Source organism: Coregonus lavaretus (assembly GCF_964263955.1).
Source record: "Coregonus lavaretus genome assembly, chromosome: 18".
In the NCBI taxonomy this organism is placed as follows: Eukaryota; Metazoa; Chordata; class Actinopteri; order Salmoniformes; family Salmonidae; genus Coregonus; species Coregonus lavaretus.
This window is the reverse complement of record NC_140005.1, coordinates 39840191-39858972: the sequence shown is the minus strand read 5'-3', so window position 1 is coordinate 39858972 and position 18782 is coordinate 39840191. Positions and strand designations below refer to the sequence as shown.

General features: G+C 42.7%; 1 protein-coding gene across 1 annotated transcript in view; it reads right to left on the bottom strand.

The window, feature by feature from the left end:
• Positions 1 to 832: 832 nt before the first annotated feature.
• The window catches only part of asxl2 (ASXL transcriptional regulator 2), a 29770-nt gene continuing 11820 nt past the window's right edge, over positions 833 to 18782 (bottom strand). The window contains exons 6-12 of the mRNA XM_084182007.1: positions 12143 to 12263; positions 8052 to 8111; positions 7338 to 7501; positions 6940 to 7036; positions 6569 to 6674; positions 3822 to 4803; positions 833 to 3656 (exon numbers count right to left, since the gene is read on the bottom strand). Of these exons, the coding sequence (XP_084038133.1) occupies positions 1509 to 3656; positions 3822 to 4803; positions 6569 to 6674; positions 6940 to 7036; positions 7338 to 7501; positions 8052 to 8111; positions 12143 to 12263 (3678 nt within the window). The 3' untranslated portion in view covers positions 833 to 1508. The remainder of the gene's footprint in view (positions 3657 to 3821; positions 4804 to 6568; positions 6675 to 6939; positions 7037 to 7337; positions 7502 to 8051; positions 8112 to 12142; positions 12264 to 18782) is intronic.

The window sequence follows — 18782 nt, the reverse complement described above, 5'->3', positions numbered from 1 at the left end:
CTCCTGAACGAGGAGTGGCAGTCTTTAACATAACATTGTTATTACGTTCTACAAAAATAGCAACATTCATTTTTTTCTTCCTTTTTTAAAATCTAAACTATCTTTACAAAAATATAGCACAATAACATGTCCAAGTGCAAAATATTGCCAAGATTCAACATTTGTCTCATGTCTGAAAGGTTAAGATTTGATTTGAACTGATGAAAACAAAAACTACTACGGTGAATTGCACAAAACAAACTATTTTTCAGATGGAATAGATGAAAGTGGAGGCTGCGGAGGGGAGGACGGCTCATAGTAATGGCTGAAACAGAGCAAATGGAATGGCATCAAACACCTGGAAACCATGCGTTTGATGTATTTGATACCATTCCACTTATTTCCTCTCCAACCATTACCACGAGCCCATCCTCCCCAATTAAGGTGCCACCAACCTCCTGCGTCGTCCAATATAAATGATTTGCCTCCCCACTAAAAACCATGTGCTGGGTTGAGTATGACCACTGTGCATTTGACCCTGGTAACCAGGGTTAGGGTCAATTCCACTTCAATTCAGTCAATTCAGGAAAATACACTGACATTCCAATTCGTCTTTGTTTTGAAAATTAGAATCGGAATTGAAATAGAACAATTAGAATCAGTTTACTTCCTGAATTTAAATGATATTGACCCTGCTGGTAACCGCTACTTGTTGATGATGGTAGATTACTTGATGCTGATTTGTTCCTTGGTGCAATAATAAAGAATTGAAACAGATCATTTCTACATTCATGTAGTGCTGAGCGATTAGTGCTTTTTGAGGTCGGTTTGAATTCGGTTCGATTATTTAAAAAAATATTCACAGTTTTCGATGATCTTTTTAGACATTAAATGCACTATACATTATGTGGGTTGAATGCTGTAACAACACAGAATAAAACAATTAATAAAAGTCCCATGATGGTAGTGACTGCCCATTACTGCTTATCACTTATTAACCATCATTCATCCACATTACTTTACTTTAATAAAATATTTGCTTTATTTGATGACTTTATTATTTCATTCCAAGTCATTATCTCATATAGAGCTGCTGCCTATTCTGTCTGACAAAATCACTATTTTAGTAGTTCTTCAAAGCAAATAAGGCATACTTTTATGACCGCTAAATACTATCAATCACTTAGATCATGTATTTTCAGGCTCGCGAAGCAACTGCTTTCTATCTCTCTCGATTGCGCGTTCTCTCTCCTCTCAGTCTCCGTGTCTTGCTCCACACAGACCGGACAAGGTTAAGCGGGCACACAATGGATTATGGTCATTGTACGTAGTTTATTACCACGTTTTCTGCGCTAAACTATGTAGAATATTGGCCTGTTAGAAACTACAACTCCCTACTACATCACAGTTTGAGGCTTGATCTGATTTAACTCTACAGAAATTGCACACAGAAATGGAATTCAAATAATTGAACCGACGAAAAATAACAGTTATTCTCTCAGCACTGCATTATGACATTATTATTAGTTTTATCGTACCACTAGACACGAGACACAGAGTTTCGAAGGGCCAATGCAATCGTCATGGCAGAAGGCCCCACACCCTTTACACATTATCATAGCTTTGAGTCGGCAGTAGCATTTAGACTGAACGTTCTCTATACCAGATCCCTCCATAAACCCCTGCTCTGGAGACCCCTCCCCCTGGCTGCTGTGGTCCAATGGGTGACCGGCAGGTATGGTGGTGACGGTCACTGAGAAAGACATGACACTGCCGGTGCCACTGCCACTGTCCCCACCACTACCTGACACAGAGGGGGAGGCGCTGGAAGCGGTGCCTGAAGCAGCAGCACTGTGGTGAGGTACAGACATGCTGATGGTGCCACCGTAGCAGGAACCCACCATGGATTCCTGATTATCGATTGGAGGTCTCTGGATTTGAAAGGCAGACGGACGCTGGTGAGTACTGGGGTGACTGGGGTCCATGGTCCCCACATGGGGAGATACAGATAAACGATATGGCTCGGAATGACCACCCTGTTTAGTATTGCAGAGTTCCGGGTGCCTCCTGTGCTGTGATTGTGATTGGGTGAAAGGGTTGGTTTCTTTGGCTCTTGCAGAAGTGCCACTGTCTCTATCTGTACCGGCTGAACTGTTGTCCTCCTGCTCCGGTAGACAGCCCCCCACTGATGGAGACTCAGACATTACTCTGGAGCAGTGTTGAAAGCCCAGAGCTTCATCCATTTTTGTGATTGAGAAGCCCTGCTCTTCCATCTTCACTCCAGCAGGGTTAGAATGAGAATGAGACTTATTCTCCACTGACTCCTCCCCTTCCCCCTCAATGTGCTCTCTCTTTAGATTGGTCAGTGGGGTCAGTGAGGTGTTAGCGGTGGTCAATGGGTGGGAGCGTTTACTGCTCTCTGAGCCTCGTCCGTACGTGGAGACATTGAGGAGGTAGTGCCCTGACATGGCAGGCCTGGACATCCTCTTCCGTCCAGGGAACCCTGCTGAGAACCGAAGACGGTCCACACACTCCTTCTGGTGCCCCAGATTACAAGCTCCGAACTGGGCAGGCTGAGCCCTGCCTGAGACCCCATATGGCTGGTTCTGGTGCTGCTGGGTGGCCCTCTGCATCAGAGTCTGGAGGATCTGTTCCTGGATGTCTTTGTTAGGTGTTTCCCTTGGATGGCGCTGGAGCTCTGCCAACATACCTGCTCTTGTTCCAGGTATGGTGGAAGTGGACTGGCCTATGGATCCTTGCTGTTCAGATCTACTGTAGTCCTCTACACCACCAGCGTGTAGGTATTGGCTCTGATTCTCACCACCGGCTGTCCCAGCAGTGCTGTGGGACTTTATCGTCCCTTTGTCATCATGGGAGGGTTTGGCCTGGGCCATCTGGACCTCTGCGTTGGCCAGCGGCTTGGGGAGGATCTGTTCCAGAGGAACCTCTTTCCCCTGGAGGAGAGAGGTGACCAGAGGGTTGTTGGCTGGGATGAAGTGGCTAGCCCTGGCTGCCATGGAGCCTCCAGATACACCAGATACATACTGGCTCTTCACACCACACACAGATGAGGTGTAGCTAGAGGTTGACTGGGGACCTGGTGGGTATGACGTATGTTGAATGTTCCCATGTTGAGGGCCCATCAGAGAACCTGGGTTCATAAGACTATCGGAGTAGCCTCTCTGTTGGTCATCAGTGAGAGACACTCTACCGGTGTTGGAGCTTCTTTGAGACAGGCTAAGGTCAAAGGGCACAGAGGAGCCTGATGATTGGACCGAACGGGAGTGGGCTGATGTGATGACTGCATCAGGTGATTGACAGGTAGATTGACCAGTGGTGCTACTTACTGGCAGCCTGGTGATTGACTGAGACTGGGTGGAGCTGTGGGTGGAGGAGGAGGGTCTGGAGTGGAGGGTCTGGGCTGAAGCTCTATGGGTTCTCTGCTCTACATTGCCTCCTCCTGGTCCCGGGCCTGGTACTGCACCTTTAGAGGAGGAGCTGGCTGCAGCAGCTGCTGCTGCACGCTGGGCCCGGGCTAGCTGAGCTTTAGCCTTGATGTCAGCCAGAGTGCGAGCACCAGTGCGTCCGGGGCTGGGGCCAGGGCTGAGGGGGAGAGGGGTTCTGGGGGACACCTGGGTTGGAGATGCAGGGACTGATAGGATTCGTGACACAGGAATCTGAAAAAGAAAGTGAACAAGAAAGAACTCAAGATGAACATGTGTGGGCCTTCCTGGTGGTAGGAGACACAGTTGGTCTAAATATATTTGTACCTGATGTTTTTATTCACCACAAATACATTTCAATATACAATATTTAATTGTAAAAATAATTACTATATTTACCTTAAGCGGAGGCACTCTCTGTGCTGTTGTTATGGTGGTTGCTGGAGAGGTTACCACGGATGTGATGCGGGCCCTCTTCTCTGGAGTCAGCTCTACTTCCTGTTCACTGGATGAGGACTTCCTTTTCAACGGCTCCGGGGATGGGGTGGTGGATATGGGGGTAGATACAGGGGTGGATACAGGAGTGGATACAGGGGTGGATACGGGGGTGGATACGGGGGTGGATACGGGGGTGGATACGGGGGTGGATACGGGGGTGACTGACACTGAGACTGAGGTGCCTCTCTCTGGTGCAACATCTACATCTTCCCTCCTCTCCCCACTGTGCTTGTCCAAGCCCAGAGGCTCTGGCTTTGGAAGGTCGGTCAGCAGTGACGATCTGAGCTTCTTCTGGGGGCAGACCTCTGGATGATTCTCCTGGGCAGGGGACTGTGGGACCTCAGGGGACTGGGGGGTCTCCGGCTGGGCCTCTTTCAACTCCTGTTCCTCTTCCTCCTTCTGCTTCTCCCCAAGTGGAGTAACCATTGAGGTTGAGTCCACCACATCTTGTCTCCTCACAACAGGTGCCTCCACTGCCATTATAGGCAGGGATAAACCTCTGCTACGAGTCCTGTGTCTGGGGTACTCAACCTCCAGTGTCTTCTGTACATTTTTCGGTAATAGAACTGGTGGGACAACGGGTGGGACTGGTACTGGTTCTTCCTGAACAGGCTCTGGTTCCGGTCTTGGCTTGGAAGGCTCTATGGGTTTAGATGGAGGTTCTATTGGTTTACATGTAGGGTTTATAGGCAGTGATGATGATCGGAGCCTCCTCTCTGAAAAACGAGTATGGCAGCTGTTCTCAGGGACCTTGGGATCTTGCAATGCTTGGCCAGCAGGACTTGGCTGTGTTGGAGGAGACGACTGGGGTTTGGTGGCTGAGAGCTCCAGACTAAGACCAGACTCAAGCAACTCTTTGGATTCCTCTAAGCTGAGTCCAGAGCTGGATAGGAAGAGAAAGAGAAAGAGAAAGAGAAAGAGAAAGAGAAAGAGAAAGAGAAAGAGAAAGACAGAGAGAGAGAGAGAGAGATATTTGATCCCCTGCTGATTTTGTACGTTTGCCCACTGACAAAGAAAGGATCAGTCTATACTTTTAATGGTAGGTTTATTTGAACAGTGAGAGACAGAATAACAACAAAAAAATCCAGGAAAACGCATGTCAAAAATGTTATAAATTGATTTGCATTTTAATGAGGGAAATAAGTATTTGACCCCTTCTCAATCAGAAAGATTTCTGGCTCCCAGGTGTCTTTTATACAGGTAACGAGCTGAGATTAGGAGCACACTCTTAAAGGGAGTGCTCCTAATCTCAGCTCGTTACCTGTATAAAAGACACCTGTCCACAGAAGCAATCAATCAATCAGATTCCAAACTCTCCACCATGGCCAAGACCAAAGAGCTCTCCAAGGATGTCAGGGACAAGATTGTAGACACAAGGCTGGAATGGGCTACAAGACCATCGCCAAGCAGCTTGGTGAGAAGGTGACAACAGTTGGTGCGATTATTCGCAAATGGAAGAAACACAAAATAACTGTCAATCTCCCTCGGCCTGGGGCTCCATGCAAGATCTCACCTCGTGGAGTTGCAATGATCAAGAGAACGGTGAGGAATCAGCCCAGAACTACACGGGAGGATCTTGCCAATGATCTCAAGGCAGCTGGGACCATAGTCACCAAGAAAACTATTGGTAACACACTACGCCGTGAAGGACTGAAATCCTACAGCGCCCGCAAGGTCCCCCTGCTCAAGAAAGCACATATACAGGCCCGTCTGAAGTTTGCCATTGAACATCTGAATGATTCAGAGGAGAACTGGGTGAAAGTGTTGTGGTCAGATGAGACCAAAATCGAGCTCTTTGGCATCAACTCAACGTGTTTGGAGGAGGAGGAATGCTGCCTAAGACCCCAAGAACACCATCCCCACTGTCAAACATGGAGGTGGAAACATTATGCTTTGGGGTGTTTTTCTGCTAAGGGGACAGGACAACTTCACCGCATCAAAGGGACGATGGACGGGGACATGTACCATCAAATCTTGGGTGAGAACCTCCTTCCCTCAGCCAGGGCATTGAAAATGGGTCGTGGATGGGTATTCCAGCATGACAATGACCCAAAACACACAGCCAAGGCAACAAAGGAGTGGCTCAAGAAGAACCACATTAAGGTCCTGGAGTGGCCTAGCCAGTCTCCAGACCTTAATCCCATAGAAAATCTGTGGAGGGAGCTGAAGGTTCGAGTTGCCAAACGTCAGCCTCGAAACCTTAATGACTTGGAGAAGATCTGCAAAGAGGAGTGTGACAAAATCCCTCCTGAAATGTGTGCAAACCTGGTGGCCAACTACAAGAAACGTCTGACCTCTGTGATTGCCAACAAGGGTTTTGCCACCAAGTACTAAGTCATGTTTTGTAGAGGGGTCAAATACTTATTTCCCTCATTAAAATGCAAATCAATTCATAACATTTTTGACATGCATTCTTTTCTGGATTATTTTGTTGTTATTCTGTCTCTCACTGTTCAAATAAACCTACTATTAAAATTATAGACTGATCATGTCTTTGTCAGTGGGAAAACGTACAAAATCAGCAGGGGATCAAATACTTTTTTCCCCCTCACTGTATGCAAGCAGAGCCTTGCAGGTAAAAAAATCTTGAATGACATAACAATAACTGCCTTGTATTTTAAAGATTCCAGCCCTGAAAAATGACTTACTTTTCACCATAGTAGCTCTCAAAGAAGCTTTCCTTCCAATGCTCCACCTTCTTCTCCTTCTCAATCTCCTGACGCATTCTCAGCTGCAACTCAGGAGTGAACTCACCTTGGTGGTGTGGAAAATATAAAAATTTAAAAAGGTTTACGAGACATTTAAAAAACGTGTTACTGGAAACATGAAAAAGATCATGTTTAATAAAAAGTTTTAAAAGGTGAGTAATAACACATTTCTTCCATGTTCTATTTTGAAGCAGAAGCACAGTAGCCTGGTCCAAGATTTGTTTGTGGCGTCTTGCCAATGGTAATTATCATGCCATTGACAATTGGCAAGACAGCACAAACAGATCCGGGACCAGGCTTGAAGCACTGACCTTCTGCCAGTCGTTCCTTCCAGGACTGAGCTGCTGATGTGAAAAACTCATTGTTCAAGGCAGAACTGGTGACCTTCAACAGACCATCCATACAGGCCTAGAGATACAGACAGAGATAACTTATGTACATCATCATCACAAGCTGCAGCATCATTATCACTATCATAATCATCATCTTTGTCAATGTGATAATCATTATCAGCATCATTTTCAATATCATCAACATCATCATCATCGTCATTATCATAATCAGTACATAAAGAGAGATGAGAGACTCACCATGCAATTATTTCCTGCAAATACCTTGTGGATGATTACAGAAATTAATCTCAAGTTGAGTCTCTTGGTTTTAAACCTCTTTCGCGCTAGAGACCTTATGGTGTCTAGTATAACCCCACCTGTTGGTCGACCTCAGGCAGTAGTGTGAGTAGCCTCTGTTGGCACTCTGTGGGCAGGACAGAGAAGGTGTGTTTGTTGATCAGGGCACGCAGGTTGGTGTTAACCAGGATAGAGTCTGGTGTCTCAACGTCTATCTCTGCACACTTGGTACGCTTCAGTTGCCCTGGAGACAACAACACAAGAGGAGATAAATCCACTGTAAATCATACAAAAGAACAAGAAAGGATACAGAGACTTAGTCCCATCTGTTTGTGCTGTAGCCAACTCCTATGGTTGTTGTTATGTTTGGCATGTCAATGACCATGGGAGTTGGCAAGACAGCACAAACAGATCTGGGACCAGGCCAACAGAGACTGGCATGTACCGTATAAGCCTACTATATCTAAATGACAAAGATAGGCTGGATGAGTCTACTACAGAGGCGGCAGGTAGCCTAGCGGTTAAGAGCGTTGGGCCAGTGACTGAAAGGTCGCTGGTTCGAATCCTGGAGCCGACTGGGTGAAACATCTGCCGATGTGCCCTTAAGCATGGCACTTAACCCTAATTGCTCCAATAAGTCTGCGTCTGTTAAATGACTCAAATGTAGGATCTTGTCGTGGCAGTAACACGATATTGCCTCAGCAGTATTTAAATGGGCGATCATGCTGCTGCGGTATATGGATGCAAATTCTATTAAACTTCCATCTGGAATGTCTGAAATATGTAGTACTTACGTGCACTGAGTCGATTGGACCTCTGAGACATCTTCCTGGTACCAGAGGCAGGACAGGGTTCTGTTTGGATGGAGAGTGAGGAACATTTGATTTGATTTAAACACAACTCAGCCACACAAGTGGATACACTGCATTTAAAAAAATTATAACTGGATAAGAAAGCTATGACTACAGTGCTTTGTGTATAAAGGTAGAGACTAGTGTGAGATGATCATTGATCATCATCGATAGTGATTGTTAGTGTTTCCTGTAGGCTTCTACCTATGATATACAGTGCATTCGGAAAGTATTCAGACCCCTTGACTTTTTCCACATTTTACAGCCTTGAGTCTTCATGGGTATGACGCTACAAGCTTAGCACACCTGTATTTGGGGAGTTTCTCCCATTCTTCTCTGCAGATCCTCTCAAGCTCTGTCAGGTTCGATGGGGAGCGTCGCTGCACAGCTATTTTCAGGTTTCTCCAGAGATGTTCGATCAGGTTCAAGTCCAGGCTCTGGCTGGGCCACTCAAGGACATTTAGAGACTTGTCACGAAGCCACTCCTGCTTTTTCTTGGCTGTGCTTAGGGTCGCTGTCCTGTTGGAAGGTGAACCAGTCTGAGGTCCTGAGCGCTCTGGAGCAGGTTTTCATCAATGATCTCTCTGTACAGTCGTGGTCAAAAGTTTTGAGAATGACACAAATATTAATTTTCACAAAGTCTGCTGCCTCAGTTTTTATGATGGCAATTTGCATATACTCCAGAATGTCATGAAGAGTGATCAGATGAATTGCAATCAATTGCAAAGTCCCTCTTTGCCATGAAAATGAATTTAATCCCCCAAAAAACATTTCCACTGCATTTCAGCCCTGCCACAAAAGGACCAGCTGACATCATGTCAGTGATTCTTTCGTTAACACAGGTGAGAGCGTTGACGAGGATAAGGCTGGAGATCACTCTGTCATGCTGATTGAGTTAGAATAACAGACTGGAAGCTTTAAAAGGAGGGTAGTGCTTGAAATCATTGTTCTTCCTCTGTTAACCATGGTTACCTGCAAGGAAACACATGCCGTCATCATTGCTTTGCACAAAAAGGGCTTCACAGGCAAGGATATTGCTGCTAGTAAGATTGCACCTAAATCAACCATTTATCGGATCATCAAGAACTTCAAGGAGAGAGGTTCAATTGTTGTGAAGAAGGCGTCAGGGCGCCCAAGAAAGTCCAGCAAGCGCAAGGACCGTCTCCTAAAGTTGATTCAGCTGCGGGATCGGGGCACCACCAGTGCAGAGCTTGCTCAGGAATGGCAGCAGGCAGGTGTGAGTGCATCTGCACGCACAGTGAGGCGAATACTTTTGGAGGATGGCCTGGTGTCAAGAAGGGCAGCGAGGAAGCCACTTCTCTCCAGGAAAAACATCAGGGACAGACTGATATTCTGCAAAAGGTACAGGGATTGGACTGCTGAGGACTGAGGTAAAGACATTTTCTCTGATGAATCCCCTTTCCGATTGTTTGGGGCATCCGGAAAAAAGCTTGTCCGGAGAAGACAAGGGGAGCGCTACCATCAGTCCTGTGTCATGCCAACAGTAAAGCATCCTGAGACCATTCATGTGTGGGGTTGCTTCTCAGCCAAGGGAGTGGGCTCACTCACAATTTTGCCTAAGAACACATCCATGAATAAAGAATGGTACCAACACATCCTCCGAGAGCAACTTCTCCCAACCATCCAAGAACAGTTTGGTGATGAACAATGCCTTTTCCAGCATGATGGAGCAACTTGCCATAAGGCAAAAGTGATAACTAAGTGGCTAGGGGAACAAAACATCGACATTTTGGGTCCATGGCCAGGAAACTCCCCAGACCTTAATCCCATTGAGAACTTGTGGTCGACCCTCAAGAGGCGGGTGGACAAACAAAAACCCACAAATTCTGACAAACTCCAAGCATTGATTATGCAAGAATGTGCTGCCATCAGTCAGGATGTGGCCCAGAAGTTAATTGACAGCATGCCAGGGCGGATTGCAGAGGTCTTGAAAAAGAATGGTCAACACTGCAAATATTGACTCTTTGCTTGTAATTATACTTCAGTATACCACAGTAACATCTGACAAAAATATCTAAAAACACTGAAGCAGCAAACTTTGTGAAGACCAATACTTCTGTCATTCCCAAAACGTTTGACCACGACTGTACTTTGCTACGTTCATCTTTCCCTCAATACTGACTAGTTTCCCATTCCCTGCCGCTGAAAAACATCCCAACAGCATGATGCTGCCACCACCATGCTTCACCGTAGGGATGGTGCCAGGTTTCCTCCAGATGTGACGCTTGGCATTCAGGCCAAAGAGTTCAATCTTGGTTTCATCAGACCAGAGAATCTTGTTTCTCATGGTCTGAGAGTCCTTTAGCTGCCTTTTGGCAAACTCCAAGTGGGCTGTCATGTGCCATTTACTGAGGAGTGGATTCTGTCTGTCCACTCTACTATAAAGGCCTGATTGGTGGAGTGCTGCAGAGATGGTTGTCCTTCTGGAAGGTTCACCCATCTCCACAGAGAAACTCTGGAGCTCTGTCAGAGTGACCATCAGGTTCTTGGTCACCTCCCCCGATTGCTCAGTTTGGCCAGGCGGCCAGCTCTGGGAAGAGTCTTGGTGGTTCCAAACTTCTTCCATTTAAGAATGATGGAGGCCACTGTGTTCTTGGGGACCTTAAATGATGCAGACATTTTTTGGTACCCTTCTCCAGATCTGTACCTCGACACAATCCTGTCTCGGAGCTCTACGGACAATTCCTTAGACCTCATGGGTTGGTGTTTGCTCTGACATGCACTGTCAACTGTGGGACCTTATATAGACAGGTGTGTGCCTTTCATATCATGTCCAATCAATTGAATTTACCACAGGTGGACTTCAATCAAGTTGTAAAAACATCTCAAGGATGATCAATGGAAATAGGATGCACCAGAGCTCAATTTCGAGTCTCATAGCAAAGGGTCTGAATACTTATCTAAATGTCATATTTCCATTTTATTTTTTTATACATTTGCAAAAATGTCTAAAAAACGTTTCACTTTATGGGGTATTGTGTGTAGATTGATTAGGAAATGTTTTATGTAATACATTTTAGAATAAGGCTGTAACGTAACAAAATGTGGAAAAAGTCAAGGGGTCTTACTTTCCGAATGCACTGTAGCTACAGTGAGCTCCAAAAGTATTGGAACAGTGACACATGTTTTGCTGTTTTGGCTCTGTACTCCAGCACTTTGGATTTGAAATGATACAATGACAATGGAGGATAAAGTGCAGACTGTCAGCTTTAATTTGAGGGTATTTTCATCCATATTGGGTAAACCGTTTAGAAATTACAGCACATTTTGTACATAGTCCCCTAATTTTATTGTCAATAAGAATATAACGTTTCTAAACAATTCTACATGAATGTGTATGCTACCATGATTACGGATAATCCTGAATGAATCGTGAATAATGATGCGTGAGAAAGTTAGAGGCATAAATATCATACCCTCCCAAAAATGATAACCTCCCCTGTTATTGTATTGGTGAGAGGTTAGCATGTCTTGGGGGTATCGTATTTGTGTCTAACATTGTCATTCATCATTATTCACGATTCAGTCAGGACTATCCGTAAACATCGTAGCATCCACATTAATGTAGAAGTGTTTAGAAACATATTATATTCTTATTTACAATAAATGTAACTCCTAAATTACACAATACCATTTACCATTCATTTCTATTGGGCACAAAATAATCTGAAACACAACCAAAACAAAAGCTTGATGTAGTCCTTGCGTGCTAGGAATATGGGACCAAATACTTTAACTTTTTACTACTTTATTACACATAAGTGAATTTGTCCCAATACTTTTGGTCCCCTAAAATGGGGGGACTAAGTGCCGTAATCTCTAAACGGTTCACCCGATATGGATGAAAATACCCTCAAATTAAAGCTGACAGTCTGCACTTTAACCTCCATAGTCATTGTATCATTTCAAATCCAAAGTGCTGGAGTATAGACCCAAAACAACAACAACAACATTGCCACTGTCCTAATACTTTTGGAGCTCATATACTGTATATGTCTATGTCTGCCACCTACCGGTCTTAGTGGCAATGGTGTCAGCCATGTCCTTTACGTTCTTGATGAGCAGTCTCGGGCTGGAGGTGGTGGGCATGCCCCCCTGTCTCCGCTGGTTCCTCTGCTGCTGCTGCTTCAGGGCCTGTGGGACAGAGAAGAGGGAGAAGGAAAAGAGGAATAAAGAAAGGAACAGATTATTTACCAGTGCTGTCATAATTTTTGTAAAAAAAATGTGTTAACCTTTATTTAACTAGGCAAGTCGATTAAGAACAAATTCCAAAAAGAATTTAATGAAACTGGTTACAATTGACGGAGTCACGATTCATGATTCACCAAATGATATTTTGAAGGAGGAAACAAAGTACTTTAAGCATATGTTTTCATTTCAGTCACCTCCATCTCCTTTAACTGAAGCTAATTGTAGAGATTTTTTTTCTATTGATAATGTAAAATTAACAGCCATACAGAAAGACTCATGTGAAAGTGAAATTACATTGGAGGAACTTCTGGATGCAATTAAAGACTTTAAGTCTGGGAAAACTCCGGGGTTGGATGGCATACCAGTCGAGGTATACCAAACCTTTTTTGATATACTAAGAGGACCGTTATTAGCATGTTTTAACCACTCCTATGTAAATGGTAGATTATCTGACACTCAAGAAGAAGGTCTGATCTCATTATTACTGAAACAGGATACAAGTGGAAAAAATAAAGATCCAGTCCATTAAAAAAATTGGAGGCCCCTTACACTTCAGTGTTGTGATGCAAAAATTCTAGCAAAATGTATAGCGCATAGAAATAAAAAGGTATTGTTGGATATTATTCATTCTAATCAGACAGGTTTTTTACATGGAAGATACATTGGAGATAATATAAGGCAAGTATTGGAAACAATAGTACACTATGGAAAATCTGGGAAACCAGGCCTGCTATTCATAGCAGACTTCGAAAAGGCATTTGATAAAGTACAACTGGGGTTTATATATAAATGCCTGGAGCATTTCAATTTTGGAGAATCTCTTATAAAATGGGTCAAAATCATGTATAGTAACCCTAGGTGTAAAATAGTAAATAATGGCTATTTCTCAGAAAGTTTTAAACTGTCAAGAGGAGTGAAACAAGGTTGTCCACTATCGGCATATCTATTTATTGTGGCCATCGAGATGTTAGCTATTAAAATCAGATCCAACAATAATATCAGGGGATTAGAAATCCAGTGCTTAAAAACAAAAGGTGTCATTGTACGCTGATGATTCATGTTTTCTTTTAAATCCACAACTAGAATCCCTCCACAGCCTCATAGAGGATCTAGATACATTTTCTAACCTCTCTGGATTACAACCAAATTATGACAAATGTACCATATTCCGTATTGGATCACTAAAAAATTAAAAATTTACATTACCATGTAGTTTACCAATAAAATTGTCTGATGGTGATGTGGATATACTCAGAATACATATCCCAAAGGAAATAAATGATCTCACTTCAATACATTTTAATAGAAAGTTAGCAAAAATAGATAAGATCTTGCTACCATGGAATGATGTCTTGCTACTGATGGTGATGTGGAAAAAACTCTTTAGTATTATCCCAGCTTACCTATTTGCTTATGATCTTGCCTACGCCTAGCGAACAGTTTTTTAAATTATATGAGAAAAAAATATTCCATTTTATTTGGAACGGCAAGCCAGACAAAATTAAACGGGCCTATTTATATAATGAATATGAATTCGGAGGACAGAAATTATTAAATATTAAAGCATTAGACCTATCACTAAAAGCTTGTCATACAAAAGTTATACTTAAATCCGAACTGGTTCGCCAGCAAATTAGTAAGATTGTCTCACCCAATGTTCAAGAATGGCCTTTTTCACTTTCAGTTATTTGAAAAGGAAATCATCTCCCAAATATCACTATTTCTAAAACAAGCCATAGAAAGTTGGTTGCAATTTCAATTTAATCCTCCAAAAACGACAGAACAAATAATGCAACAAATACTGTGGTTAAACTCAAATATACTAATTGACAAAAAATAAAAAAATGTTTGACAAAATGTTTCAAAAAGGTATAATCTTCGTAAATGATATCATCGGTAGGACTGGTGGAGTTATGTCGCACATGCAGCTAACAAAAACATATGGAAATGTCTGCTCTACCCAAAATTACAACCAAATAATTGCAGCCTTAACGCAAAAATGGAAGAGGAAAGTGGAAGGGGGAGAAAGTAAGGAACTTGTCTGTAGGCCTTGCATTAAAGAACATACAGTGAGGGAAAAAAGTATTTGATCCCCTACTGATTTTGTACGTTTGCCCACTAACAAAGACATGATCAGTCTATAATTTTAATGGTAGGTGTATTTGAACAGTGAGACAGAATAAGAACAAAAAATTGCAGAAAAGCGCATGTCAAAAATGTTATAAATTGATTTGCGTTTTAATGAGGGAAATAAGTATTTGACCCCTCTGCAAAACATGACTTAGTACCTGGTGGCAAAACCCTTGTTGTCAATCACAGAGGTCAGACGTTTCTTGTAGTTGGCCACCAGGTTTGCACACATCTCAGGAGGGATTCTGTTCCACTCCTCTTTGCAGATCTTCTCAAAGTCATTAAGGTTTTGAGGCTGATGTTTGGCAACTCGAACCATCAGCTCCCTCCACAGATTTTCTATGGGATTAAGTTCTGGAGACTGGCTAGGCCACTCCAGGACCTTAATGTGGTTCTTCTTGAGCCACTCCTTTGTTGCCTTGGCCGTGTGTTTTGGGTCATTGTCATGCTGGAATACCCATCCACGACCCATTTTCAATGCCCTGGCTGAGGAAAGACGGTTCTCATCCAAGATTTGACGGTACATGGCCCGTCCATCGTCCCTTTGATGCGATGAAGTTGTCCTGTCCCCTTAGCAGAAAAACACCCCCAAAGCATAATGTTTCCACCTCCATGTTTGACGGTGGGGATGGTTTTCGTGGGGTCATAGGCAGCATTCCTCCTCCAAACACGGTGAGTTGAGCTGATGCCAAAGAGCTCGATTTTAGTCTCATCTGACCACAACACTTTCACCCAGTTCTCCTCTGAATCATTCAGATGTTCATTGGCAAACTTCAGACGGCCTTGTATATGTGCTTTCTTGAGCAGGGGGACCTTGCGGGCGCTGCAGGATTTCAGTCCTTCACGGCGTAGTGTGTTACCAATTGTTTTCTTGGTGACTATGGTCCCAGCTGCCTTGAGATCATTGACAAGATCCTCCCGTGTAGTTCTGGGCTGATTCCTCACCGTTCTCATGATCATTGCAACTCCACGAGGTGAGATCTTGCATGGAGCCCCAGGCCGAGGGAGATTGACAGTTATTTTGTGTTTCTTCCATTTGCGAATAATCACACCAACTGTTGTCACCTTCTCACCAAGCTGCTTGACGATGGTCTTGTAGCTCATTCCAGCCTTGTGTAGGTCTACACAAGGTTCTTCTGTGGACAGGTGTCTTTTATACAGGTAACAAGCTGAGATTAGGAGCACTCCCTTTAAGAGTGTGCTCCTAATCTCAGCTCGCTACCTGTATAAAAGACACCTGGGAGCAAAACATCTTTCTGATTGAGAGGGGGTCAAATACTTATTTCCCTCATTCAAATGCAAATCAATTTATAACATTTTCGACATGCGTTTTTCTGGATTTTTTTGTTGTTGTTCTGTCTCTCACTGTTCAAATAAACCTACCATTAAAATTATAGACTGATCATTTCTTTGTCAGTGGGCAAACGTTCAAAATCAGCAGGGGATCAAATACTTTTTTCCCCTCACTGTAATTGGTTAAGGAAAACTGTGATAAATAAAAAAGTATACCAGTTTCATTTAAGGATAAAAGGATTGACAGCCGTCCCATATAGATTGCAAAATAGTTGGGAAGAGATTTTTGACGTACCGATCCCATGGCATAGTGTTTATGAACTGATACGCAAAACGACACCGGATTCAAAACTTAGAATCTTTCAATTTAAATTATTATATAAAATTATTGCTACCAATAGAATGTTATTTATATGGGGGATACAATCTTCCCAGCTCTGCAGATTTTGCTGCGAAGAGACAGAATCATTAGATCATTTGTTTTGGTACTGTCCATTTGTAGCTTGTTTTTGGACACAGGTCCAGGAATGGCTAAAGGATGGCAATATTTACCTGGAGCTAACCTTGCAGATAGCATTACTGGGTGATCTGAAAAGTCATAGTCAATCGATCAATAATATAATAATACTTTTAGCAAAGATGTTTATTTTCAATTCACAATCTGTAGAAACAATGAGAATAGAAAGGTTCAGAACTTTTGTAAAACATCACAGTACAGTTGAAAAATATATGGCAAATAGAAATCCTATATGGATGGTGTTAAGAGATAGATGGGTGGTGTTGAATGGAGTTGAAGGATGGGACTAATAACAACTAACAACAAATAATAACAAGATAACTAATAATGTAAGCATACTGTGTCCATAATAAGTATATAGGTTGTAGGTTGGGAGCTTTTGTGAAAGAGCACAGTTAGAAAGATATGGCATATAGAAGCAAACCGGATGGACATCATGAAAATGATCGGAGAGGTTGAGAGTAGAAGTAGTTCAGGAGAAAAAACTAACAAAATATAATTATTGTAAAATTGACTGTGTCCATAAAATGTAGATAGTAAGTATAAGCTGGAAGTAGAGGCCTAAGCATTGTTGTTCACTAGTTTACTCCAAGTAGGGAAAGGGTGGTGGGGTTGGAATGTAATAAAGGGGTTATTATTTAATTTTTTTAAGGATATGTATGTGTGTATGTGTGTATGTATGTATGTGTGTATATGTGTATATATAAAACATGGGGGATTGGAAGTGATGCAGACAATTACATTGATGGAAGTTACAATCTATCTGTAATATTAAGCTGATCTACCCCGGCCAAACCCGGACGACGCTGGGCCAATTGTGCGCCGCCCTATGGGACTCCCAATCACAGCCAGATTGTGATACTGCCTGGAATCGAACCAGGGTCTGTAGTGATGCCTCTGGCACTGAGATGCAGTGCCTTAGACCGCTGCGCCACTCGGGAGCCCATTAAGTCTTAGACTGACCCTCTACGTGGCTATTTGAAATGTTTTACCAAATGTCTAGTATATATATATTATGTGATTTAGTCTAGAATCAACACCACTATCAATATAAAAAACTTAATCGAATTGTCTAACAACCTTACAATCTAACAGGCAAGTGAAACACTCAACTAGGAAATAAGTGGCATTAGCCTACATTTTCACTTGATTATTTTTATTTCCCTATAAATACTTTTCAATATACAGTACATAACAGTTACAGATGGAAAATACACCTACTGTCTACTCTACTCTGTGTGCCTCACCTTGCAGCCAGATCTTTATCTGAATAGGGTTTATTTCTGCCTAATAAACCCATAAAAAAACTGTTCTTACACACACAGCTGAAAATTCCACAGCAGGGCAGCTGGAATTAATGATGATCTGTGCGATCAACTAAAATCGAATTAATACGGAGCACAAAAGGCTAAGTCTACGTCCTAAATGGCACCCTATTCCCTATATCAGGAATGGGCAACCTTGATGGGGTGGGGGTCACTGCGGCCGCAGTGGTTCGCAGGTCTGCATAGCCAAATCCATACCAAAACATGCAGTCAGAGCCGGCCCTAGCCTTTTGGGGCCCTAAGTTACATTTTGTCAGCAGACAAAAAAGAAATCACTAAAAATAGAAAAAGCACCCAAAACGGAATATTAGACACTGTTAAAACATTCGCGAGGAGAAAGCAGCTGGAATGGACGGCTTTCGTATAGAATTTTATTTAACATTTTCTGACAAAGTAGTGCCTCTATTTACACAAATGATAACACACGTCACTCAATTCAGTGCTTCCTAGTTCCATGTATCTAACAGTTACTTCAGTTATATTAAAACCAGGAAAAGAGTCCCCTGCAGACTACAGACCCATAAGTTAAATAAATTGGGACAATAAAATAATAACAAATCTCATAAGCAACAGAATGGAAAATGTCTTACCAGACTTGATACATATTAATGAAACGGGGTTAATAAAAAATAGATACATAGACACAAATACATGTTTTAACAGAACATTGTTGTTGATGTTTGTATGCGTCTATACTGTATGTTGTCTTTTATATGTGTATGTTATGTTATGTACACTGAACAAAAATATAAACGTAACATGTAAAGTGTTGGTCAAAAGTCTACTAAAGTGTGACTTTGTCCTCGTGTTTCTTGGCTATTTACATCGTTTTGTTCACACACTAGGTTGTTGTTCAGTGTTAGTTGAGCTTGCTGGTACTAGCAAATGGATGTCAGAGAATCTAATCTCTCAGACAGACAGACAGACATGCGAATCCCACCATTACCACGGTAAAGGCCCGCCCCTTAAAGGGGCAACTGAATATTTTTGTCTCACCCAAGTGACTCAAATATTTGAGGGTACATTGCGCTTTATTGAGCATGGAACACCCCAAAAACCTTTTATTCATGAACTTTTATTCATTTCTTAGTCATTTCTTATCATAAAAACACGCTTTTGTGAAACTTTCCTGATGATGTATAAAATACCAAATGCCAGAATAAGGGTAAATGGTACATTATTGTGCTCTTTTGACCT